The sequence below is a fragment of the Lytechinus variegatus genome, chromosome 15 (assembly GCF_018143015.1).
Source record: "Lytechinus variegatus isolate NC3 chromosome 15, Lvar_3.0, whole genome shotgun sequence".
Classification (NCBI taxonomy): domain Eukaryota; kingdom Metazoa; phylum Echinodermata; class Echinoidea; order Temnopleuroida; family Toxopneustidae; genus Lytechinus; species Lytechinus variegatus.
The window spans coordinates 28,868,347-28,895,916 of record NC_054754.1 but is presented as its reverse complement, the minus strand read 5'-3'; the positions used below and the strand labels follow the sequence as shown (position 1 = coordinate 28,895,916).

Sequence of the window (27,570 nt, the reverse complement as noted above, 5' to 3'; positions counted from 1 at the left end):
TTAGCTCAGAACAGCACAACACCAGAATTGTGTAGTCCTTCTTGGCTCCAGAGATCGAGTAATGGTCAGAATATATCACATCAGCATAATTGACATACACTTCTACAATACGCATGCCTGCATGATGTTGCCTCTTTGTCAGAAATAATATAACCGTCACACATTTTGAATTAATTAAGGAGCAATTGGAGCCCAACTTATAATATTATCATCAATCCTAAGTTAATCCAAATGAAATGTTATGCATCTTTCTTAGGAGCTGGGGCACTGGTCAATCGATGTTTATTCTGTTAACATAGTATTACACTTATACCCTACTACAATACAATAATTTCTGTTGATTGAAATATTCTGACAAAGCAATGAAGGAAATGTTTCTTTACATATCAAAGACTAGTAAATTGAAAATGAATTGAACTTAAATTGATTTCCTTAAAAAAAAGAAACTCGGAAAGAGCTGGTTGCACTTATTACATCCTGAAGATGATAAGATTTTAAGGGCATAAGGGTTTGTCAAGTTGTTTCAAGGTATTCTTGCAATACCATGATACCACACTAAACGCATTCGACGTCTATCTCTGTTAATCTATTTTGTTCCTAAATAAGCATCTTAATTTATTTAATGTTATAGATACAGACTTTTCAAAATAAAGAACCCATAAAAAATGAGACTTCTACGATTCTAGTCGCTTTTAGTGTATTTTAGCTACATGTTGACCTTTTGACCTTTCCCTGACCTTGTCTTGACCCTAATATCTTCTGGATAAGGACCTCTGAAGGTGAACTTATTAAAATCGAAAATAAAAAAGCACAAACATGAAAAAGAAAAGAAAGAACCCCCCGGAAAATAGCTTTCTTAACACCTTCAGTGTAATTTGCCATATATACAATGTAACGAAAGTTCGTTGACCTTTTGCTATTTCCGGTCATAACTTTTTTACGGGAGGTCAAGAGTATATAATTGTGTACACTTTTTTGTTCAGTATAACCAGACAAACAATTCGATGTATAACTCGACACAATCGGGGCAATTCCAAAAATTGACCCCTATTGAACCCATTTTGACCCCTCACATGGTCAAGATGACCATTAGAAATTTGTCACCAAGTTGAAAGTTGATCCTTGTGATGTCACCAATCACATAAAAGTGAAAAATCAGACTTAGCCAATTTGTCGAAGTAGCCGGTAAATCATGACATATGCTGCCTGACTAAAAGATTATAAAGTTCGGATATAGAATATCTACGTCGATCATGACCTAAAGGGGTGGGTCCGAAACTCCGCGTCTCATTAATGGGACCTGGGTTGGGCTGAATGTCGCCGCAAAACAGAAGTTCCGTATTAAAACATGCGCAAGAGTTCGAGTAATACGGGACTTTAGTTTTCAGAAATCCAATACGTCTTAGTTTTGGTGCTTTAAGTTTCAGGCCACTATCACTTTTCAAGGGTATTTTAACATCATATTTGTGGGATGAATACGTAAGCAAGCCAATGGTAGAAAAAAGAATTGGCACCCACAGCTTCATTTTCACACGGCTGTACAGACGCAAATTCAAAGCAAAACAAAAGCACGGTATTCAAGGTTCGATGAACAGTTATGGGACGCAGCAAGAAATTGTGCATTAAGCCATAAAAAAAACTTATTGTTTAGGCGTAGTGGTATGTATGCAGTTCGACGAGAGTCGGGTCATGATTTGACTTCAGGTAGGCTTTCGATTCTCTTGTTGGGTTCCAGATCTATAAACCATGCTGGAATTCATTATGGGCGTTGATCCGCTCTCACTTTCTATTCATTAGGGGGATGGCGCTTTGTATTAGTACGTAAGATTCCCAGATGAATTTAGAACAATTTCTGCGGATCGACACCATTGCTGGAATTGGACACACTTTTGGTGAGGTATGTGGTTGAAATTTACTTGAGTCTTCAATAATTTGATCATGCAGGAATACACATAAGGCTGCTGAAAAGGACGCGCGTCTAACAAAAAAATCTGATGCTATAGCGTTGTGTGTTATCGTGCCTCACCACTGTATTCAGTACAGGTGTGAATGCAGTTGGAAAACACTCCGTCCATCGGAAAGGACGCAAATGTTGGTCCCGTGTATAGGAGAGTCACAACCTATGCACGTTAAAACCAATACACTATTCGTCAAAGAGTAGGGTGTTCACCCGGTGTATTGCACCTGCCGGTCCTGGTAAGTCAAGTCAATCTTGACGTTCATATGCCATAATAATCAATATAATGATTGTGGGCATTAACGGAAAGACAAGACAAGACATGGTAATACAATATGAGCAGAGTGTGTTCAATGGACTAATGGGGTGTTGCAAGAAACTTGCGATCATTTGCAAGTCAATATTTGGTTCCTATATAAATCAATCATATGTCTTGCAGTATAATTAGTGATTGATTGCTAATCTGCTCCTTGAAACAAGAAATTTAATCTTATTTGCGATAACCAATGTTGATCTATCAGTTGTAAAATTGCAAGAGAATATGTGCGATTGATCGCAAATATTTTCTTGCAATTAACACCCCTATAAGCCTGTGTGAAATATTCACGTATGTAGTGTTAACATTATTATGCTCAAATTAAACAGTATCAAGCTATCACCCCGCTGTGCACCTCGACACTGTGACTGTATGTGATTCACGACTGAAATGCTGTGTGAAGGTGGTTATTGTTGTGTTCCACACTGTGAACACACTGTGGCAAACACTGTAGTTGTGTGCTTTCCAGCATGGACCTATTACAGATGGAAACTCATCGAATGGTTATAAGATATTGTTTTATGGGGGCGAGCTTTCGTCCTCTCCTGTAGACTTTCTCAATAGACCAGTTCGTAGTTATACCTTGGTCACATTTGATCTACGGCGGCCGTACGGCGAGTCGATATATATATAACAGCCGTTTTATTCAAACCACCTATTTGTAGCTGGTTAAAAAATGTTAAAACGGCCGTTTTCGACTCGCCGTACGGCCGCCGTAGAGCAAATGTGACCAAGCTATTACTTCATGTACAATTTTGGTCAAATGACCTTTCATTTTTTTCATTATGATAGGCAGATTTCAAAGCAAGATATAACGTAAGCTTGCCTTACATAGCAGGATGAAGAAATAGAATAGACTAGGTGACTAGAATAGCACACCAGCGAACACTTAATGAAGGTATTTGTTGCATTCCTACTCTGAATGCATATCATAGCATACTTAGCAAACTGTGAAATAACAGTCGTTCGTGGATGCATTTTTTTTGTGAATGTAAATGAAACCCTTATTCAAAAGAATATATGAATGATCAAGACATCAAAGTTGGTGCTTATCTCATATTTTAAACCACCATCTCACTTTAGTACAAATGACCTTCCTTTGATCATGCGTGTAATCTTTTGATCATGCGCAGAAAGGAACTACGAACTGGCTTATTAAGCCAATTGGTCAGTCACAATTAAAGCGGAAGTTCACCCTGAAGAAAACTTTGTTGTAAAAATAGTAGAAAAAATAGTAAAAAATATTGGTGAAGGTTTGAGGAAAATCCGTTAAAGAGTAAGAAAGTTATTAGAGTTCAAAGTTTTGGATATGTGACGTCATAAACGAGCAGCTGCCCCATGTGTTATGTAATATAAAATGCATGAATTTCAAATTTTGTATGGTTCCTGATGACTTAATTTTGTTTTCTATTCATGATCGGGTGTAAAATAATTTGTCTATAGATAAACAAAAGGTAGAGTGAAAACCATTTTCAATTTTCTAAGAAAATGACATTTCATTTAAATTTTACCATTCGCTATGTAGAAATGCTGCTCGCATATGACGTCACAAATCAAATAATTGAAATTCTAATAACTTTTTAATTATTTGATGAATTTTTCTCAAACCTTCGGCAATATTTTTTATTATTTTTTCTGCTATTTTTACAATAAACTTTTTGTCAGGGTGAACTTCCCCTTTAAAGTTTGCTGCCTGTGCATGCTTGGTCTGTTTCTTGATCACCTCTGCTGCATTGGACCGAAGATTGGAGACAATGCATGGTATGTGCATGGGTGTGTGTATGTGTGTATGTAATGTTATGTTGAAGCTTGATTTAAAATGGGATGCAATGATAATACATTTAGGTTGATATCTGTTTTCCTGCAAATCATTTATGTATCCATTTAACATTAATTATTATTAAAATACATAGAGGGTTGGGGACTTTCTTTTCTTTCTTTCTTTTTCCAGATATAAACGTATAATTTTATGGAGTTTCATTCCGTCCTTATTTGCTTCAGTTCTTGGTAAATATATATATGTACTTTTTTGCATATCCTTGTTGATATGAAATGAAGATTTGTACTTTTTTGTATTAATATGCAGTTTATGTCATTCATTTGAATGAAATCCTTAATAAAAACATGTTAAAAAAATATCTTCGGTCCTGCATGGACCTATTATGGACACTCATCGAATAGTTCATGAACTTACTAACATGTGACCGTCATTGTGATCTGGATATAATATTCTCTTCATAATTCTATTTTCATCCTACCGTGTTCTGCCGTAATAGGCCTTGAGTTTAAAGAAGCAGTTATATGTAATAGCTCCATGATTAGACAATGATATCGCACAAACTGTAAGCGTACAATGTAGATAGAAGCTGATAAATCTTTTAATCCTGGAAAATCGATGGGCAGTTTACCTATACTGGTTCTATGCGTTTTACTTGGGAAAATGTATGCATAGGCCTCTTTTAAGATAGAGGCAATGTGATTGATTGCCTTTTATGGCGCCCATGTTTTCAATTTTCCTCTTAAAGATACATGGCTTGTATCGTGGAGAGAGCGACCATCTCTTCATATATGCGTGCGGATCAAATAATAACACATTTTATGTCACAAAATCGTCTGCTTCTTAATTTTGCTGCTTCAAAAATACAGCATGTTGATTGAAAAGCATTTTCTAACAAATGGCATCAGCCAAGAAAACCAAAACCAGGAAGGCTGTGCCTGATCATATACGCCTTGGTACAAAAGACTATGTTCTCTTTATCACAAGGAGGCGGAATTCGTTCGATCAAAGAAAGATAGCGTTGAATGTCCAGCTCTAAAAGGTCCAAAGTTCCAGTAACCCATCGATTTGGGTTTAATTGCCGTTTCGTCGAACACTACGCTATAGGTCTCATACAAATTCAATGCTTATTTGGTCTCATTTTCCATCTGTCTTATTCTCTTTTTACTTTATTAACTGGTTATTATTTTGATTCACAAACAGCTTATCTAACCACATATAACTAGAGTAGGTGGTGCTAGACCAGTTGAATGCTGATAACAAATATATGCAAAATTAATAAATTACGATACAATTAAAATAAATTAATACTGTGTTTTCTGTAGTGTTGGAATTGTTCTTTTTCGCTTCTCCTTCTTTCTTCTTCTTCTTCTCTTCTCTTCTTCTTCTTCTTATGTTTTTTCTTCTTCATCTGCTTCTTCTCCATCTTCTGCCTCCTCCTCCTATTCTTCTTCCTCTTCCTCTCCTTTTCTACCCGTCTTCTTATTCTGCTTCTATTTCTTCTTCTTCTCCTCCTCCTTCTTCTTCCTCTTCTTCTCTTCTGCTTCTTCTTATGCTTTTTCCCAATCTGCTTCTTCTTCATATTCTTCTGCCTCCTCCTATTCTTCTTCCTCTCCCTTTTCTCCCCGTCTTCTTCTTCTCTTCTCTAAGAGAATTGATGCCTAAAGGACAAGTCCACCCCAGAAAATGTTGATTTAAATCAATAGAGAAATATCAAACGAGCATAACACTAAAAATTTCATCAAAATCGGATATAAAATAAGAAAGTTATCGCATTTTAAATTTTCGCATATTTTTCACAAAACAGTTCTATGCACAATTCAGTATAAACATGCAAATTATGAGAAAGTGTGCAAAGCTGGATAATGAAGATTTGATTTACTTTCATTTATCTTCAAAGATTTGAATTCGAGCATGCCTGAGAGGAACCTGACCATGCGCCAAGCTGTCATCATGGCCTCTGGATCCATTTGCATCTATGAGATCTTGAGACGAGTTGCGTCGTGGGTGTGGTGGACGACGCCAGATAAGCAGGAGAAAGTCCCGGAGAAAGTCGATGATCCGGTCCATGGCAGCGGCCCTTTGCCGGAATTTGGAGAGAGCCTGCGAGCTCGAGAATATTCCTTCCCAGATGGTACACATACAGTGAATAATGGCGCGTATGGCTGCGTCCCGCAGATTGTTCTCCGTGAGCAGAAAAGGTTTGTGGTACCATAATGACACAGGGATCGCTCAAGAATATGGAAGTCATTGACCTTTCAACGGAAAAAAAAATAATAGAAGCAAAAGATAAAAATTGAGGCCATGTAAAAGAAAAATCGCTAGCGCTTCGCGCTCGCATTGCCTGTTGAGGGAGATAATGATCTTTTTAAGAGGAAAAATGGGGCTAATATCCCAATTTCAAATCAATATGCACAACTTATTTTGCTCGTGATTCGAGCTTTTATTATTTTGTTTTTGCGACATGCTGAATACAAGAATATAGCTAAAATAATTCACGCGTCGTGTTTGCATAATGTTAGTGAGTGAGTGTTAATTAGTGTTTTAAAGGTTACAGTTTTTGTCATTTATACCTTTAAAATAAACTCGCACTTCGCGCTAATACAATTGTTTATTTTATTTTTTAAAATGCTTAAAATATTAAGTTTTCAGATTGGAATTAAAAAAGATAATCAACCCGCATCATTTATTTGTGAAGAAAACAGACCCTTCATGATTAAAAAAAGTGCATAGGTCTAGGATGTGCCATTTTTAGGTCTAAATCTAAAAAAAGATACATGAATATTTAACCTTGTCTTAATTCCAGATTGATGGATGAACGAGAGACCAATCCTGAAATGTGGTACCGTTATCTTAGTCCAGCTATGTACAAAGATGCCGTCAAGAATGTTGCCGAGTTCGTGGGAGCAAAACCTGAAAACCTGGTCTTGGTTGAAAATGTTACAACTGGTAAGCACAAGCGTACCTATGGGGGGGGGGACGAGTCACAATCCATGCAAGGGGCGTATCCCTATCCCCCCCTGACGAAGTCGTAGGCCTTTTTTTTTTTTTTGCTTGTCTATTTTTTTCTGGTGCAAAATGTCCTTTATATCCTGTTGAAGACCTTTTTTTTGGCTTGTCAACTTTTTTGGGGGGATACGAAATCCTTTATTTGTGGTTAAAGACCTTTTTTCTTTTGCTCGACAAATTCTTGGGCGGACTATTTATAAGAGAAGACAGGTATGTCGTACCCCAGATGAAAAATGGGGAAAATGCCCCTCCTCCTCAAAATACCCTGGCGCCGCCCCAGAAATGACATACAATAATCAAAAAACAAAATGATCAAACGCAAAATATATTCGTTCTTTAAACAAAAAATAACGCGAATTCATTTAAAGTGACCTGATTTCTACTAAAATAAACCGATTTACTCTTACATAATTTTATTCTCTTTTTTTTTGGTCATCTTGCCAGCAACAAACGCCATCGTAAAATCTTTCAGGTTCAGAGCTGGTGACCAGATCTTAGTGACGAATCATACATTTAAGGCTGTGTTGACGACGCTTGACTACTGGGTTACCACTCTCAATCAACTTGACCAAGGTACATATGAATGGATAGTCATATGATTTCTCAACAGTGTGGGAATAATTCCCAACCCTTTCATCGCTTCACACTTTATGATTTTATTCAGAATACAAAAATAGGAAAATCAATAGAAAGTAAAATATAGCTATAATTCCATCATAATTTACATACATACATACTTAACAGGAACTTATATAGCGCTTTACCAAAAATATGATCAAAGCGCTTTACAATAAATAACTAATAATAATAATTACATTAAACAACACTTAAAATATATCTACGGGACTGGTGCCTGATCTTAATGCCCTGTTCACCCGCAGTTTAAGGAACGTGCCCAGAAGGCAATCCGGCAGGTACATAACTCCCAAGGGCTCTAAAAACACCAGGCCTACGCTAAACCCTAACAAAGAAACAACTTACGAAAGAGAACTAAACATGAATATTTGAACCTATAGTTACACAAAAAATCATATAAGGAAAAAAAAAAGCAATGAGCAAATAAATTGGTTTTAAGCAGAGATGTAAAAGTTTTTAACTTGTCAGCAGATCTTACTGTTACAGGCAGTTTATTCCATAATTTGGGCACAAAATTAGCAAATGCTTTATCACCATATGAACTAAAACTTCTTCTGTGTTTTAAGGAGGTATTGGTCAGCATGTGATCTAAGGAATCTAGTATTGCCCGTATGAATATAATTACTAATTATGTCTGATAGATAACCAGGAGCTTCCCCCATACGTGCTTTAAAAACAGGAGCAAGAATCTTAAAAACAATGCGTTCAGAGGCTGGAAGCCAATGCCACTGCTGTAATAATGAAGTATGTTCCCTACGATTTACCTTAAAAATAAGTCTAGCTGATCTATTTTGAATGGTCTGCAATTTTTTCATGTCTTTAACAGTAATGCCGTATAGGAGTGAATTACAATTATTACAATAATTTGATTACCTTCTAAATAATCTCAGTAAATCTTTAAAAAGGGATTGCTGCTCAGAAGTCTTAAGGTATAACATACGTGCATTGTGAAATTATATTACTTTTATAAACATGTTGGAATCAAGGAAGTTTGATGAGGAAAGACATTTTAAAGCCTCATTTCTTATCCGTTCATCGACAAATAGGGAATGTAATATTCCAATAATTCTGTCACAATTCCATTTGGACCCAGTTTCATGAAGCATCTTATCAATATATCCCCTTATCAATCACTGACATCCTTGTATCCGATTGGCCGATATAAACTTTATCTTTGAATACCACTGAAAATACCACTTCATGAAACGCTTCCCATGTCAGATATCAGCATTGTACCTATCAAGATTCCAGTGCAGACGACAGCCAAGGAGATCATCGAACACTATTCCCGTGCCCTCGATGAGAACCCCCGTATCAACCTAGCTATGATTGATCACATCACATCTTCCTCAGCGATTGTTATGCCCATCAAGGAACTGGTTGACCTGTGCCACAGCCGTGGAGTGATGGTAGCAATCGATGGTGCGCATGCGCCAGGACAGATCCCGCTTCGGTTAGAAGACCTTGGGGCTGACTTCTACTACGGTATGTCATGGACGCTGAAAAGTGCCACCGGGGTCTTGTAACACGAATGTTAGCGATTAAATTGTACGTTTTTTTACGAATGATTGTACATTTTAGTCAATGCAATCAATGATCGTATAAAATGTTCTACGGCGCGGGGCCCCAGATATTAAGGTTCTAATTGTCTTGGGACGTCGACGTCTGAGCGAAAGATCAGATGACGAGATCTTGGATCTCATCATGAAGACATCCCTTCGGAGAGTGGTCCCCGTTAAGACTATCGTTTCATACACAATTTGCTCAGTATACTGACTAGGAACCAATCAGAATTGTTCTTTCAAATTAGTGATTAACCATAAACATTTGTGTTACGGACCTCCATTAATAAAGAGATGATCTTTGATTTTATGTCATCGTCCTTTAGAAGACGAGATGATAAGATCTCGGATCTCGTACCAGTTTTAGCAAAGATGATCTGAGCAGCGTTTATGATAGAACTTGATTTATCCGACAATTACCCTAGTAACAGTGCTTCTCAGCAAATCAAATCAAGATAAGTTGTCAGACCTGACAACAGAACGGACAAAAATGTTGATGAAATGCTACCCAAATGACAAGATCTCGGGTCTCGTCAGGTCTTCATCCTTAGACAAGATGATCATATGACCTGTCAAGCCTGTGGTCTCGTTATGTCTTCATCATTTAAAAGAGATGGTCAGATGACGAAATCTCGGATCTTGTCATGCCATCATCCAGAAGAAGAGATGATCAGACGACCAAATCTTAGATCTCATCATGTCTTCATCTTTTAGAATAGATGATGAGATCCTGGACCCAAGATCTTGTTATCTGATTGTCTCTTCAAAAAGATTTAGACATTATAAGATACGAGATACTGCTATCTGGGTCCCGTATACACAAAGGTTAGCAATTGATCGTGCGGCTTTCCAAATGTTACATCCAACCTTGTACAAAGCCGAATCCAACATTTTAAGTGTTGTGTAGAACCATTTAAAGTGGTAAATGCAACATTTAGAAAATGTTGTCACCCCTCCAACCTTTCAAATGTTAACATTTCTTGTTTTTAGAGTGTTGATTTTCGCGTTTAATTATACATTGTATATAATAAATCGTAAAGATATTCTACGATGATTGATAAGCTTTGTGTTGCGGGCCCCTGATCATCTCTTCTGAAAGATGAAGACATGATGAGTTCCAAGATCTTGCCATTTGACTATCTCTTCTTAAAGATTGTAGACATGATGACATCTGAGATCCTGTAATCTGATCATCTTCAGCAGGATGTCGACATGACAATATTATGATTATCTGTTTATCTGGGCGGCACTGTCAAGCTTCCATATTTAAGTTTTAATAATTTCCTCGAAAATGTTCAGTGAGGATATAATCATTAGATAATTTTTTAAGCGAAGCAGACTGTCTTTACAAGAACAACACATTTTCTCAAGCATTTAAGGGAAGAAATAATGTGCTAGTCATCAATTTACTGGAAAGTGAGATAATTAATTGGCATACATGAGATTTTTATTCAATAATGTATAATACGAATTCTTATTTACCAGGTTAGCCGCTTAAGCTCTCTTGAAGTGTTCTCCCAGCGGGCCGTGCATTATGATTAGTTTATCACCCTTCCCTCTTCCCTCTCCCTATTACGACGAGCTCCTGATAAGAAGGGGGAAGATTTTACATTTTAAATCTATGCTATGAATTTACTGAGGGTCGAACCTATGACCTCCCGCTCACGTGGCGGGCGCTCTACCACTGAGCCACCATGTCCGGTGACAATATGAGTACATTAATGCTTCAAATTCGATTCATCGCTGTCTCTCCGGTTCTGACATTTTGCCGTTTTCATCGGTATGGATATCGCCATCTGATCTGAGAAGAATGGATCTTACAAGATCATGATGGTGTTAACCCGATGACCACTGAGTTCTGGAATCCCCATAGTTTTTTTTATTTAATAGAGTCCATTCTGTTTCTGCGTATTGGGTTTAGAAAACGGGAAATGGAAATACAGGGATGGAATCTCTGATTGTTGTTTTTTTAATTGATAATACTCGTTGAATTTATTCAAAATCACGCATCAACCGTAGTAAAATGAGAGTCGTAGATATGATTGCTGTGTAAATTGGAGAATAAGTTTTCCCCAGGGATATATCATGTGACCGCTACTATTCTGTAAATATTCTTTCCTGACTTCATACTTTGTATTTCTGTGCAGACTTACATATAGTCTTAGATCGCTGTTTTCAACCTTATGCAGGCATGGTGGTTCAATGCTAGAGCTAGAGCGCCTGCCTCATAAACGGGGGGTCGTGAGTTCGATCCCTGGCCGAGTTACACCAAAGAGTCTATACTTATAAAAATAGGACATTCTGCCTTCTTGCTAGGCGCTCAGCATTTATATCGGAGAAGGGTTATAATAACATAGAGCCCGTTGGTAGAGCAGCTTCCAAACTGAGGTGGCTACCCTGGGTAAATAAAACCTGATTATAATTTTATCATTTTTTTAATATCAAGTTATCGGGGCAGCTTAGACAATTTGATGTAGATATATGAGCGATCTATTCATTATTTTGACCCACACTTTCCACTAAAATATCATTGCTGCAAAGACTGCAAACTAATGTAAATTCACATGTTGGGATTCCTACTTAACTTTCCTAGGCAATCTGCACAAGTGGCTTTTTTCACCTAGAGGATGTGCCTTGCTCTACGTCCATCCCAAGCATCAGCGTTGGATCCAAACTCCTGTCTCCTCTTACAACACGCTTGAGGAGAATCTTCAAGAACGCTTCCAGGACAACGGAACCAGGGATTCGATCCCTTACTACACTGTTAAACATTGCATCAACTTCCTGAATTACCTTGGTGGCTTGGCAAGTTCACTTTTTACTTCTGTTTTTAGTCGATATAAAAAACTCTTGTTTTAGTAATTTCATGAAATTCAATATAGTTTATTGGGGTACAAATACGAACACATTTGATCGCACCATGTAGTCAAATTATCAGAGTTTTTAAGAATGAACATAAATATACGTATCTCAGGATGGCAAAATATGATATAAAAAAGAAAAAAAAATATTATTATTATTATTATTTATTAGACCAATATAAAAAAGTACATACACATTACATTAGAAAATTTACAGTACATTAACATGCAAAGAATGCGGGAACGGCATGTGGGTCAGGGGACACAAAAGCGAAATTCATCACTGTTGCCCGAAGGCATGAGCCCCCACACATGCCGCTCCCAAGACATAAATAAAAATATATAAATACTATTACACAAAATATTGCACGTTTAAAAAGGGAATACTGAAAAGGGTGCCAAAATAATTAATTAGATAGTATTGAGATGCATAAAAAAAATATTAAAAAGAATATAAAAAATATTAAAAAAATATCTTTATCAAAGTTTCCATTGTTACTGTCATCGAGAAATACGATTTCCATATTTTCAACAAAAAAAATGAAGAAATCTCGCATTTTCCCTCCCTTTCTATTTCTTGTTCTTCTTCGATCTTCTTTGATTTTCTTCGATCTTCTCCTTATCTCCCGGCACCTCCCTCTCTTCTTCTTTCTTTTTTTTTTAAATATCTCTTCTAATTCTCCACGGAAAATCTTGAATCAACCTTTAAAAGATTGGAGTGACAACCTTTTCTAGATGTTGCATTTATACCACTTTGATTGGTTCGACCCAACACTTGAATTGTTGGATTCAGCTGTATGCATGCAAGAATGGATATGGAAAAGATTGTCAATCCTCCTTCTCCCCCAACCTTTCAAATCTTGATTTAACATTTCAGTTTTAGAATGTGATCCAAGCCAAATCTCTCTTCCCTCTAACCACATTAATCATTTTCCTTCTATCCCTTTTCATCTACATTAGGAACGGGTGACGGCCTACAATTCTGAGCTTGTCCAGTGGGCTGCTGAAATGTTGTCCAAAGCTTGGGGCACAACCTGGATTGAACTCGAGGAAAACCTGAGGGCGCCCTTCATGCGGCTCATTGTTCTCCCGCAAACCAAGAAACTATTAACTTTTAAGACCAATCGAGAACTGGCTTATGAGGTTTTGAATCAGCATGGCATTGTTACTGCTATAACAGGCGATGGCAAAAACACCTACCTACGTATCAGCGCTCAAGTTTATAACTACAAAGAGGAATATCACGCCCTGCGTGATGCAATTATTGATATTCTTGATATATAAGATAAACATGTTCTTTACTTTTAGATTAGGAAATAACTTTACAGTTTGTATTTTTTGTATGATCACTCTTGTAGAGAAGTGATCTCATTACCTGGAGATTATTTTCAAAAGCTGTTCGTAAGTTGAAGGTCAAGTCCACCCAGAAATACGTTGATTTGAATAAATAGAAAAAATCAAACTAGCATAATGCTGAAAATTTGATCAAACTCGGATGTAAAATAGTAAGAAAGTTATGACATTTAAAAGTTTCGCTTATTTTCACAAAACAGTGATTATGCACAACTCAGTGACATGCAAATGAGACAGTCAATGATGTCCATCACTCACTATTTTTTTATTGTTTTGAATTATAAAATATATCATTGTTTACAGATTTGACATAAGGACCATCTTGACTGAACCATGTAGTATTAAACAATGCTAATTACACATGTTCAGGGAGGAATTAATTGTTGTTTCACTTGAAAATGAAGAGAAAATTAGAATATTTCATATAATAAAATACAAAAGAAATAGTGAGTGGATTACGTTGTCAGTCTTCTTTCTTATTTTACATCCGATTTTGATGAAATTTTCAGTGTTATGCTTGCCGGTATGCTTGCTGGATTTTTTCTTTTCATTCAAATCGACTTTTTGTTGGGGTGGACTTTTCCATAACGAGCGACTTTACGAACTATACTGGTGATCCTTCTTTCCCTTTCTTAGGAAGTATATGTGAACAACAATGAAATATGGTGTTTATATCGTTTACCACTAGAAAGGATCCATAGTCGTCCTTAAATAGAACTGCTGAATATAGAACTGTTTCACGAAAATAATAAATGCTGATGCGGGGCTAAAGCCAGAGTAATAATACCCGAGTCTTTTCATAAAGACCGCTATACCATGTATACAGAGCGGCGCTATTATTATTATTATTAGTAGTAGTAGTAGTAGTAGTAGTAGTATCATCATTGCTATTAAGTTAATTGCTATTATTATTATTATCATCATTATCGTTACTATTACTATCATTATTATTATTATTATTACTGCTACTATTATTATTACTAATGTTATAATCATTATTATCAATGCCGAACTTATTGTATCACAAGAGATAATGTTTTACTCACACGTACATTATCATCATCATCATTACTATTATTATTATTATCATCATTATCGTTATTATTACTATCATTACTATCATTATTATTACTGCTACTATTATTATTACTAATGTTATAACTATTATTATCAATGCCGATATATTATGAATTGATCAAGGTAAAAACCGAGGAATCTAGAGCAGAGGAATTTTGGAGTAATACGTTAGTATTTGACTGTTTACCAATTTGGATAGATGTCTGGTTATTTAAGTTAAAGTTGGTTAAGGACAATATATTGGTCAATTCTAATTTAAAATTCATGTATGATATTTTGGCAACACCCGCTAACCTTTTTAAATGGAAATTAAAAGAAAATGATCAATGTTTTTACTGTGATCAAAAAGGTAATTGCAGTCCTATGTTTTTCTCTTGTAACATAATGATAATATTTTGGAAAAAAAGTTGAAGAAAATATACAGAAATATATTTTGCCAAATTTTCATTTCCAGCCATGTCATATACTATCAGGAATTTCATTTAGATCAAAAGAAAAAAATGATGTAGATATAATTTTGAATTATGCTTTATATACTATTTATAAATGTTTCGCTGGAAAAGAATCTAATAGGAAAATAACGATTCAAGGGCTGTTTAATATATTGTTTTACCTATTAAGATATCGTTTACAGATAGAAGAAAATGTGAAATCCAGAAAACCATGTATTTCCCTCCAGAAATGGAGGCAAATGTTAGCTCTGTGAACATATTTTGTTTGATGAATAAAGAAGACCAGCAATGGTTATTTTACAAACAAAAAAAAATATTATCAATGCCGAACTTATTGTGTCACAAGAGACAAGGGCGCGGGGGGGGGGGGGCAGGGGGGGCACTTGCCCCGCCCCACCAAAGAAAATTTTTGGGGGCAAAACGAGATTTTGCCCCCCCAATGTGCCCCCCTAAAAGTAGAAAAATTATATTATTTAAGGACAAAGGTAAACGATGAAGGCACTTTTCTGCCTAAGAATTGTCATTTCTTTTGTCAAAAATGAAAAAATTTCGCCCCTGATGGGGCAATTACACATCTTAGTAAGCCTTGCGTCTTTTGACGAACATGTCCCTCTGTGAAACATACCTTTGATAAGCCCTTTTTCCATCCTATTACAGTGTGATAACGTTTAACCTTTTAAACCCCCATTCCACAGAGAACAAGACCGCTGGAAGACCTTTGAAAGACCATGAATTTTGGTTGATCTTTCAGAGGTCTCTCAATGAACCTACAAGGTCTTTGAGGTCTTACACGAGTCCTGACCAATCTTTCAGTGGTCTTCGTGGTCTTCATGGGCCCCGGGGGGGGGGGGGGCACTTCCATTCACGAGTGGATACCATGCGCGACCATGGGGTCTCGAAAAGCACCCTAAACACGTAATTTCCATTTTCTGAAAATGCACCCCTTAACAAGTATTGGCGTGTGAAACCCTACCCTTAACAAGTATTGGAAACAAAACGATACTCTTGGCAAATATTCCCTGAAATGAACTCCTAAACAAGTACAGGAATGTTTTATTGTTACGGGTCCTTCGGTCGTCGCGGCTTTACCTTATTTGGTTTAGTACGACACCACCTTCTACACCTCGCGCAAATCGGACTCTAAACACGAAGTTTTGGGGCAAAAAGGACATCCATAAAACATTTTAATTTTGTTTTATCATCCCCGCAAATTCGACCATAAACACGTAATTTTCCTAGCGAAATAGATACCCTTTTTTCATTATTTTTGTGTTTTTTACACCCTTATCATGTTACGTACGTAACGTGCCCTATCGTGAAAAAGACATCCTTTTTACGTGTTTTTTTTGGTCGCGCATGGTATCCACTCGCCAATGTAAGTGCCCCCCCCCCCCGGGTCATGGGCTCCAAAACTTTTTGAAACGGTTCAAAATAGTACAACGGTCTTAAAGGAAAATTGTCTTTCAGTGGTCTTTCAGCAGTCTTTCAGCGGTCTTTCGATGAACTTCTAAAGGTCTTCATAGTCTTTCATTGATCTTTCGGCAGTCTCAAGATTTTTGCGGAGATCACTGTAAGACTCATGAGAGATTATTGAAAGATCATTGAAAGACCATTGAAAGACCAGGCAAAGTCCATGGAAAGAATTCAGAAAGATCACTTATTGCATAAAAGATCTCTGAAAGGCCATTGAAAGATCTCGAGAGGACTAGTCTAAGACCAGTACGACAAGAAATATCCATCAGTCTTTCAGAGTTCTTTGAGAGGTCTTTCTGAGCCATTCCACAGAGATGACAAATTTCATTGATCTTGAAAACCGCTGTAAGACCTCACCAATTTTAAGTCTTTCAGTGGTCTTTCAATGGTCTCCGTTCTGTGGAATGGGGGCCTATTAATGAATACATTCCAGATTAAAAAATTTGCATGCTGGCTGTGTCGGCTAACAAACGCGCGGTCACCCATGCAGAAACGCTCAGACCGGGGTGGTATTTCATCAATATTTTCGTCCGACAAGTTGTAAGATCTGACAACTTTCCTGTATTCTGATTGGTTGAGAAGCATTGTTACCATAGTAACTGTCGGATAAAACGTCCTAAAAGTCCTTTCATGAAACGCTCCCCCACCAACGCACGTGAACGCTAGTTACTCGAGCAACATATGGAATCTGGAAATAGCTGTAAAACTGAAAAGTTTAAAGAGTTATAGAGGATTGAGTAGTTGCTTATTGGATAAATGAGAAGATGCTAGCTTGAGTTGGCGAATGGAGTGCAGAGCAGGAGTACTCATCTATCAACTAATCAAGCCTCTTCTTCAACCTTTTCTGGTTTACTGTCTTTATCAGGACTACGCTCGTTTGAACAAAAAATTACTCGACTATCAACTGTCTACTTCCTCCTATCAGTTTCACTTCTTCCTCTATCCACTTTTTTTTCGATAAATCCACATGGTGTACCGTCAACCACATCCGCTGTTGGAATGTAATTGTTTTCTTCTAAATAATGTTACATAATGTACATTATGAACTGCCGTAGTTTGTTAGTTCATGATTATTTACATATGAATATTTCCTGGAATTTGATATTCATCATTTCCTAGTTATGGTCACATTTTCCCCAGAAAATATGTAAAGAAAAAAGAAGATTTTGAAGGGGTCATCCAAAAGTGCTTCCCAGCCATACAAAACATGCCAAAGGAAACACATAAATCGAGTAATGTTTTAAATTTTCAGAAAAGTTTTAAGCTGTTAGACAATAATAGGTCATATTTCTTTTTCCTCCAGTTACAAAATATGAAACGTTTTGCCTATGCATGGATAATCAGGGACTCTCTCCAATGCTGAGGTCAGAAATGATTTAAATAGAATGGGGATTTAAGCGCTTATCGTCGTCTGCCACGTCAGAACAGTATGACATTTTGAATTTAAAAAGACATTCATAAGAATGTATTTTGTTTCTGTTGGTACGCTTCTTCTGCTTAATACACTCCTTGAAACTTATGATAATTGTGCTCTCTCGCGTCGTCCGTGTATGTAAATGTACATAAATAAATATTTCTGAAAGGATATTGCATGAAAAATGTAATTTCTGGTATTTTGAGTCAATATAAGCGTATTACGTAATTTAATTGATCAGACACGAAAACCACATTCCGAATTGTTTAGCAACTCTATTAATACACTTCCTGTTGATATTATTTTGGATGGAACTCCCTTGGAAAAAGTATCCCATATTAAGTTTCTTGGAATAACAGTCGATAATAAGCTCTCATGGAAATTCCACATAGATAACATACGTAAAACTATTTCACGCAACATTGGTATAATTAACAAGCTTAAATTTTGTTTACCATTATCGTCCCTGCTTACATTATATTCATCCCTTATATTACCGTATTTAAATTATGGAATTTTAGCGTGGGGCAACACACATCAAACACTCTTAGACAAATTACTCCTATTACAAAAGAAGTCTCTTCGTGTCATATGTCACAAAGCATATTTGTCTCATACTGACCCATTATTTTTGGAACATAAAATATTGAAAATTAAAGACTTGTATTTGTTCAATCTCGGTCAGTTTATGTACAATTATAACAATAGCAACCTCCCAAATGTATTTCATTCAATGTTTCCAAAAAATCAATCCATTCATAACTATCCAACAAGGCGATTGGGCGAATTCCATTTACCACTTCTAAGAACTTTGCTGGCTCAGAACACATTTATATATGAGGGACCGAAGTTATGGAACTCACTTCATAATGATATAAGAACTGCAAAATCTTTGAACTCTTTTAAGACTAAATTCAAATTATCTCTATTAAAATCTTATAATGTATCCTCAAATTAAATCTTATTCATCATCTCTGTCAAGAGGTTAGTCATCATTTTTACTATAAAGACTATAATTAAAACATAAATCATCCCTTTTTTTTAATTGAAAAAAAAAAATCTGACACAAGGCCTTCCCAATTGTGCTCGGTTTTTAACCTCATATTTTATTTGTGTCTATCCTCTCATCTTTTTTCTCTTTCCTGTCCGCTTATCCGCCTTCCTACCGCTTATTTATTTACGGCATCAATCACATTTTTCGCGCATTTTATTCTTTCCAGGTCATTTTATATATTTTTTTCTCCTTTTATACACATTGAATCCAGTTTGCTTGAGTCCATGATGGCATGACTTGTGTTCTACCTACGTTTAGCAGCACCCATCCATCTTCTCAGGGCATTCTCCCCTTTCTCTTTTCTTTTTTTTTTTGGGGGGGTGGGAAGGGTGGATATATTTTTGGATATATTTTAGGACGGTTTGTTTTGTCCTATACAAACTATATTTTTTGATATCTTCGTATTTTATATTTTGTGAGTATTTCTCTCTCATTTATTTTTTTCTCATTTGATTACATATGTCTGTATTTGTACTCTGTTAATGGTTTTGTTATCTATTTTTGAGGGGCCCACATTGTACAAGCATTGCTTTTTAGTGGGTCCCTCCATTTCCATCTTAATTTAATTTCTATTGAAAAATAGTATACTTATTTAAAACCTCCAATGTGTTGCCCAAATCGTGTAAGTTTTTTTTTTTCACAACATATGTATTATTATTTTTGTTTCTTTGCAATGGATACAAATACTTATTTTTTATATATATGGTATACAATTTGTTTTTGTTTGATGGAAGTGAAATAAATAAAATTGAATTGAATTGAATTGAATTAAGCGATCGTTTTGCGCGTAGATTTCGTAGGTTCTCACAAACTCTGAGTATAGTCTTTCGTAGTGAATTCTATGTTTAATTCTCAAGAAATTTATTTGTGAATTCTCTTAAAAACGTTACTTGTAAACTCCATTTTTACACAAAGTCCTTACCGTGGGGGGGGGTCCCACACCCTCTCCCCCTCGATCGCTTCGGTATCTCACGCTGTCAAAAATATTGTGCCCCCTTCGGGATTTTGCCCCCCCCAAAAAAAAAAAAAAAAAAACTGAAAGTGTTCCGGCGCGCCTGACAAGAGACAATGTTTTACTCACACGTACAAAAAATAATTTGCTTTTGATGTCTTATTTCAACACGGTAAAATATCCCTCGATCAGCCTGTTTTCAGAGAACTCGTGCATCTCGTGTACAAAGTTAAAGGTCAAGTCCACCTCAGAAAAATGTTGATTTAAATAAAGAGAGAAAAATCAGACAAGCACAATGCTGAAAATTTCATCAAAATCGGATGTAAAATAACAAAGTTATGACCTATCAAAATTTCGCTTATTTTCAACAAAATAGTGATATGAACGAGCCAGTTACATCCAAATGAGAGAGTCGATGATGTCACTCACTCACTATTTCTTTTGTTTTTTATTGTTTGAATTATACAATATTTCAATTTTTACGAATTTGATGATTAGGACCTCATTGCCTGAAGCACAAAATGTTAAAATAATGGTATTCCACATGTTCAGGGAGGAATGAAACTTCATTTCACATGACAATGACGAGAAAATCAAAATATTTCATATAATAAAATACAAAACAAATAGTGAGTGAGTGATGTCATCAACTCTCTCATTTGGATGTAACTGGCTCGTTCATATAACTATTTTGTTGAAAATAAGCGAAACTTTAAAATGCCATAACTTTCTTATTTTACATCCGATTTTGATGAAATTTTCAGTGTTGTGCTTGTTGAATTTTTCTCTTTTTATTCAAATCAAGTTTTTGTTGGGGTGGATTTGTCCTTTAACAATAATGATAATAAATCATAACAAATTAAACAATAGTAAAACAAGAACTGTTACCTTTGTATATGACTTAAATATTTTTAATTCGCTCGGTTACGTTTCATGCCAGTGACGTATAGATGGGGAGATTTGGGGCGCTTGCCCCCCCCCCCGGAAAAAAATCACGACCAAGGGAAAAATGAGAAAAGGAAAGAGAGAATGGTGAAACATTATATTATTTTCTGAATATTATGTCAAAATCTATCACAAAATTTGATTTTTGTAATAGAAATGTAAAAAAATGCCCGTTACGCCATATCTGGCCCCTAAACTTGTGCGCTCATTACGTGACAGTTGCACGCTATGTGTTTCTTTCGATTATTGTAAATTAGTATCAATCAATGAATGCATGAACAAAGAAATAAAAGTGAGATATATATAGACTTTGACACCGGCGGTGATGGATCGGTTTTCTGTATTAGCAATATCAACGAAACCGACAGTACCATAAACGTTCACATTCAATGAAGCCCTTCGGTATCTGTTTTAAAAAGAAAATACCAAACTATGGAAGCTTAAAAGTGCCACCGAGATGTTGAGATAATTATCTTGGGAAGTCGACATCTTCATAGCAAAAGATAAGATGACGTGATCCCGGATCTCATCATGTCAACATATTTTAGAAGAGATGATGAGATGACAAGATCCCGGATCTCATCATGTCAACATCTATTAGAAGAGATGATGAGATGACAAGATCCAGGATCTCATCATGTCAACATCTTTTAGAAGAGAAGATGAGATGACAAGATCCCGGATCTCATCATGTTGACATCCTGTGGAAGAGATGATGAGATGACAAGATCCCGGATCTCGTCATGTCGACATCTTTTTAGACGAGATGATGAGATGACAAGATCTCGGATCTCATCATGTCGACATCTTTTAGATGAGATGATCTGACAAGATGCTTGCACCTGCACGCATTAACACCGGCAGGAAGTTCGTTGGATTTTGGATATTCGATATTCAAACTGTGAAGTTGGATCGATATTCAAACGCGTGTGAATTTGGTTAATTTTCGATATTCAAAAATTAGGGGCTTTCAAAGCTAAATAGGGGGTTTAACAGGTGCAGCACATCTCGGGCAACCATAAATACACTGGCTTGCCCTATTACGAGGACATTTAGGGGACAAGGTCAGTGAATAAAAGGGCATGAAATTTTTAATTTTTGATTTTTTTTTCGAGGGACCCCTAGGGATATCCCAACGGCTTAACCAGGGTAACCACGTATCTTAACTTGTAGAACTCGACTCGGGCAACCAGATAAACACTAGCTTGACCCGGTGCATGCACATTTAGGGGGCTCAAATTAACAAAATTAAAGGGAATAAAGTGCTATTTAGAGCATTTTTTAATGAAAAAAAGTAGTCAAGGGGCCCCCAGGGATATCCCGACGGCCTAGCCAGGGTAGCCACGTATCCTAACTTGTAGAATTCGACTCGGGCAACCAGATACACACTAGCTTGACCCGGTGCATGCACATTTAGGGGGCAACTCAGTGAAGCATCTCATGGGCAGATACTCAGTCCTAATTCCTCCGCAAATAAAATATTCCGAAAGCTGAGTGACACATGTATTTTTCTTTCATTTGCCCAAAATGTGGTCAGTGGTTGCCCATTCTTTGTTTTTAGAATCAGTCTAATCATTACACATATTCTTTTTTGTAATCAGCTTACAAAATAAAAAAAATGAGAATGGGTTGGGTCGAATGAATATATTTAACCTTCTGTTTTAGATCGTCATATCTTGGAGAAAAGATGTGGACGTATATCGATAAAAAACGTATTGTCAAAATATGAAATATGAGTATAAAGCTCCTCTAATCTTTGAATGATTGTCATGAGACATTTTCTTTTGCATGTGTAGTTTTCAATTCAATTAATCAGCAAGGAGTTATACCCCTCCAATAAAACTTTCATGAACGAAAATATCTCTTTTAGACAATATCTCGTGACTAATTTCAAAGCTATTGATTGATTGATTGATCGACTAAATTTCCAAAGCGACTATCACATAATTATAATTTAATTTCAAAATCATTTTAAAAGGCCAAAATGTTCTGGCTCGCTTCGCTCGCTGGCAACTTTTTCAAATTATTCCACATTTGCTATGTTGTGGTGCCTTAACATATTTCGTTTATTATCCGCAACTGCGTTGAACTTAATTTAATTGTGGTGTATGTACCCGCGATTTGATAAAACAAAATTGGCCATCTGCAATATTTAAAAATATCACGAGGTTCCGGGGGCTGCGCCCCAGACCAGTGGGCGCCACCGAATGGGGAGGCCCCAGTGAGTTGCCCCCCCCCCCCCGAAATTTGAAGAACAAAAAGTGTGTTGTAAACGTCATAATTCTCTAAAAATGTTTTTTGTTTTTTAAATTTTAAAAATTTTATCATCCATTCACCGTTAACATTTATCTCCCAACAATTTTGGTCACTATAAAATAAATCTTTTAGGCCATTTTATAATATTCAAAATGTTGCTCGCGCTACACGCTCGCAGTTATTAATGATTGAGATAAGTAAATTATCTGTTCACATGGGGTTTAAAAATCATATGTTATTAGAGTTTTCATTATTCGTTTTAGCGAGATACATATCCTGCGTATTCATAATTTTCATAAATGAAATATTTTCAGCTAATTAGATAGCTATTCAGTTCATGATTAGTATTACAAAAAGTGCTTAGAACGTCCAGGTATCATCCCGGATATCAAAAATTTTCAGCTCGCGCTTCGCGCTCGCATTTATTTGGTGAGATATCATCTTCATGACCCAATTAATGCAAACAGCTATAATCCTTAACAGGTCCCTTTTCAATTCAGTAGGGACAGCATTTTCGAGCTTCTCGCTCGATTTAAAAAAAAATGCGTGTCACCACTACCGGCCCAAAATGTTCGTTTTTCCTCCTCCTAGGTTAAAAAACTTGGTGCCGTCATTGCCCCGGACCCGATCCGCATAGCACTCCCCCCCCCAAAAAAAAGTTCTACAACCGAAAACAAAAAAGAAATGATTAAAGAGAAGAAAGGAAAGGAAGAAATATGATGTAATTTCGGCATACCATGTCAAAATCAATCTCAAAGTTAAAGGTGATTTTTTTTCTCGCTCACATCGCTCGCCTGAGATTTATTATTACGCAAATTATTGCTGCGTGCGCCATGGTGTGTCCCAGGCCCCCGAAGCTACCGCCATTTTGTTTAATCCATTAGAAGCTAAAATAAGCCCCCATTAATATTAATTTCGTACGATGCTCCCTCGTCAACTGTGGTTTTGTACATGTATTAGACAATACGCACACCAGCGCAATGACAAAGGTCAACTTGGCAAATTTATTAATGTATTCATTTTGTTACGCGCTCGTGACGCGAAGGATTCAGCGAATCAAGCAAGCGCAAATCTGAGACGATACGTTGCGCTTTATAAAGTATCGATATCACAAGCGATATCACTTAAAAACAAAACAATGTTTGTATTGCGTCTTATAGGCCTATGCTAATTCTAAAAGGGAAGATGAAAAGAGTAGATCAAGTCGCGATTAGGTAAAAAGGTGGAGGTGGGGTGGGGCAAATCATGGTTATTACAATGATGGTATTCATTTTCACTGGTTGAGTATGAATACTGAAAAAAATAACTTTCACCACTAAAAGAGTCATTTCTTGTTACAAATTTAATTTGGAGAAGTAAAAAAAAAAAACTTCATGGATCCCCGTGCCTGCTTTCTTCTGGCGTCCGTTTTATAATGAATTACACTGAGCTATTTAAACATCGCTATTATTGTGATAACCGTGGGAACCTTGATTATGATTGGTATTATTATTATTATTATTATTTTATTCGGCATTTCAACGAAAAAAAGTTTACAATCAATTTACAGGAGAAAATACAATTACAGAGTGGAAAGGGATGTTTGCAGAACAAGTCCAGGTTGCCTGGAAAAGGAAAAAGTTAAATAAATAACTGTAAAAAAAGTTAAATAAATAACTGTAGCCCGCAGTTATTCGTAGTTACCATACTTGTAACTCATGATGAAACGGGCCCCAGTTTTCCTGTCCCCTTTATTCTCCAGCATTTCTTACTGTTTTTTTTCCATCTAATCATTTTCCCACTCATGTTCTTTTGTGCCGCCCTTCTCCTACATATGAAGAGCTCACTTTTAAAAGGGGTTAGGTCCATTTTTAATCAAATTTGATTTTTATGTCTTAATTGATTTTTAGTAGCTCTATAAGATGATACCATAGAAAAGTTGAAATTCCCATAAAAAAGTGAACTAAAAAAAGAAAATTCACTTTTTTCAAAAGGGGTTAGGTCCATTCATAATTTTTCTGGAAAATAATATCTTTAAAAAATATGAAGATAAGTAGATTTCTTTTATACCCAATTTTGAATTTCTAATGGTAGGGTATCATGAAAATTCATTTTCGCATAAGAATATTGCAATATGGGAGAATAAAAAAAAATGATTTTCTTGGAGCCCTAGCCCCTTTTGCAACTTAACTTTTCATATATTTCCTTCTTATTTTCCCACTTGTTATCTGTCTCCTGGTTTCCAAAAATCTCGTCTTATTTCTCTTCCACCCCTTTTGTTCCTACTTCCAACACCAGCTCTCTCACCACCCCCTCTAAATTATCTCTTCATAATTATGTGCCCCTCCATTTCTTTCTCATCTCTTTTCAACCCACTTCTCATCACTCTTTCCCTCTCTCGATCTCCGTCTCACTTTGAATTTTGCCAATTCCAAATCCCTTTCATTTTAGCTCGGTACAAATACTATATGAACACAAATGAAAGACATGAAGGAATTTTCTGGTTAGTGGTGAATTTTATTAATTATCCAGAAAAAAAATCACATTATCAGAGGATTAAGCTTTACCTTTTTCTTAAGCGTATGTTAATAGTTTGAACCAAAATAAATGTTTTTGTATGCTGGGGGGGGGGGCACAATTCCCCCTACTTTTTGAAGCACTGAAAAGTGCCTTTTTATGCAAGAAAATGCCCCCTCACGAACGTGTACTGTGTCCCTTTCACCTGATGAGAACCTGTTTTAGGTAATACCAATAAGTGCTCTTCCTTATATGCAATTTTTCACCCCAAAATGCCCCCCACGTGTTCTGTGCCCTTCTTCCATCTGAGAGCCCGTTTCATGTAATACAAAGTGCCCCCTCGCCTTCTTGAAAGTGCCCTTTCTTGAATCACTGCCCCCTTTTACCCAAGAAGAGCGCTTCTAAAGAATTTGTTCTGTGCCCCTTTCACTTGAGAAGGATCTGTTTTATGGTCACCATGACGAGTGCCCTTTGAAACAAGAAAACAATATTTTCATTTCTATAATATACTTCTGAAGGAAATCCTGTGTGCATTAAGTTTAATAATTCATGTGAGTGGGGTATATAAGCAGGTTCGTACAGATGGAGGGGGGGGGGCTTGAAGGACTCTTGCCCATAGGCAGTGGAAGCGGTGGGATAGGGGGACCTGTCCCCCTAAATTTGAGGTGGGGGACAGTCCCCCCTCCTAAATTTTTTGTTGAGAATCATTTTTTTTTTTGCTCGTCAATTTTTTTTCCTGCGTCCCCCCTAAATTCAGGTAGACCCCCCCTTAAAATTGTTGTGCCCCCCTAAAATTGTGGTTGACAACCTTTTTTTTTGCTGGAAATTTTTGTGATCCCTTCTAAGATTTAGGTGGATAAATTCAGGTGGACCCCCCTAAATTTTTTGCCTTCCGCTGCCAATGCTCTTGCCCCCCCCAAAAAAAAAAAATCATGACCAAGGGGAAAGAAAGAAAAAGGAAAGCAAAGGGTGAAATATATCATTTTGAATATTTTGTCGAAATCTATCACAAAATTAGATATTTGTTTTTAATATGTCAAAATTTTGCTTGCTCGCAACTTTTTAAAAATTTCACACAAAACAGCATTTTCCCTGTGCCCCCCCCCCCCCCACTTTCAAGCAACTTCAATCCTCTGCTCCTATTTGTATGTTTATAGCTTCTCTTTTTGCAACCAAGTTTAATGAAAATCAATAAGAAATTTCATACGTCATGAATTTGGGTTGTGATAATAATTTTTTTTTTTAATTGGACTAGGAAAAAAAACCTTTTCCATCTTCATCACGTGGTTCCTAAGTCTTCAATGTTCAATAGTTGGATTTCTTGAATGAAAACATCTGTTACACCAGTCCTGCAGATTGAAAAAAATAGATAAAGAAAATCAATTAAATTGTCATGATTTATAAAACAAATGTTCTAAGAAAAGTGAGACTATGCATAGGTATATATGTTTCTTCAACACATACCATTGGAAATCTTACTTCTAATTATAAAGTTGTACTTCTATAAAGCATATCACTTAAACATGTTCTCTGCAGTTTACATACCACTCTCCATTCTAACTACATGTACTCTTCGAAAAAATGACAGAGATTTCTTGTAAATATGAATATATAAATTAACATATGTAAATTATATGAATAGTCAGAATTAAAGTTGATATGTTTTGTTGCACAGAATATTTTGATCTGTAATTAAAAACGACACTAACTATAATCTAGAAACAAAATTGAAATGGGTTTTTCAAAGGCAGGTCTATTTGTTGCCAAAAAAAATGTGAACCTCCATTATCAAAAATAATCACTAACTAACTCACTCACTCACTCATATAACTGCTGTAGTTTGTATTTCTCTCTGTGGTCCAGGCACTGTTCTATTAGGCCTACTTCACCAATTATTTATCATCATCAATCACCTCCATGGAAATTGTCAAATTGCATCATCCTATTAGACAAAATGTAAAACAAAAAAAAAATCGTAAA

At 36.2% G+C, this 27,570-nt stretch overlaps 1 protein-coding gene across 7 annotated transcripts; it reads left to right on the top strand.

The window, feature by feature from the left end:
* Positions 1-1,664: 1,664 nt before the first annotated feature.
* Positions 1,665-13,587, top strand: LOC121429106 (putative L-cysteine desulfhydrase 1). Of its 7 annotated transcripts, none has more exons than XM_041626008.1 (9): positions 1,711-1,897; positions 3,407-3,451; positions 3,953-4,034; positions 5,951-6,251; positions 6,857-6,999; positions 7,504-7,632; positions 8,917-9,180; positions 11,851-12,062; positions 13,079-13,587. In XM_041626008.1, the coding sequence occupies exons 1-9, from the start codon at positions 1,835-1,837 to the stop codon at positions 13,400-13,402; spliced, it is 1,563 nt and encodes a 520-aa protein (XP_041481942.1). In that variant the 5' UTR covers positions 1,711-1,834; the 3' UTR covers positions 13,403-13,587. The 7 variants fall into 7 exon arrangements, with proteins under 7 accessions (XP_041481949.1, XP_041481942.1, XP_041481943.1 ...); XM_041626009.1 differs by having other exon boundaries at positions 3,407-3,457; positions 3,959-4,034; XM_041626010.1 differs by lacking the exon at positions 7,504-7,632.
* Positions 13,588-27,570: the final 13,983 nt, after the last annotated feature.

Bases quoted from the DNA above. Each gene is read 5' to 3' on its own strand.
- LOC121429106 (XM_041626008.1), top strand. From the start codon at position 1,835: ATGAATTTAGAACAATTTCTGCGGATCGACACCATTGCTGGAATTGGA. The intron at 4,035-5,950 runs GTATGTGCATGG...TTATCTTCAAAG, and splicing joins AAGATTGGAGACAATGCATG to ATTTGAATTCGAGCATGCCT. The intron at 7,633-8,916 runs GTACATATGAAT...TTCCCATGTCAG, and splicing joins TCTCAATCAACTTGACCAAG to ATATCAGCATTGTACCTATC.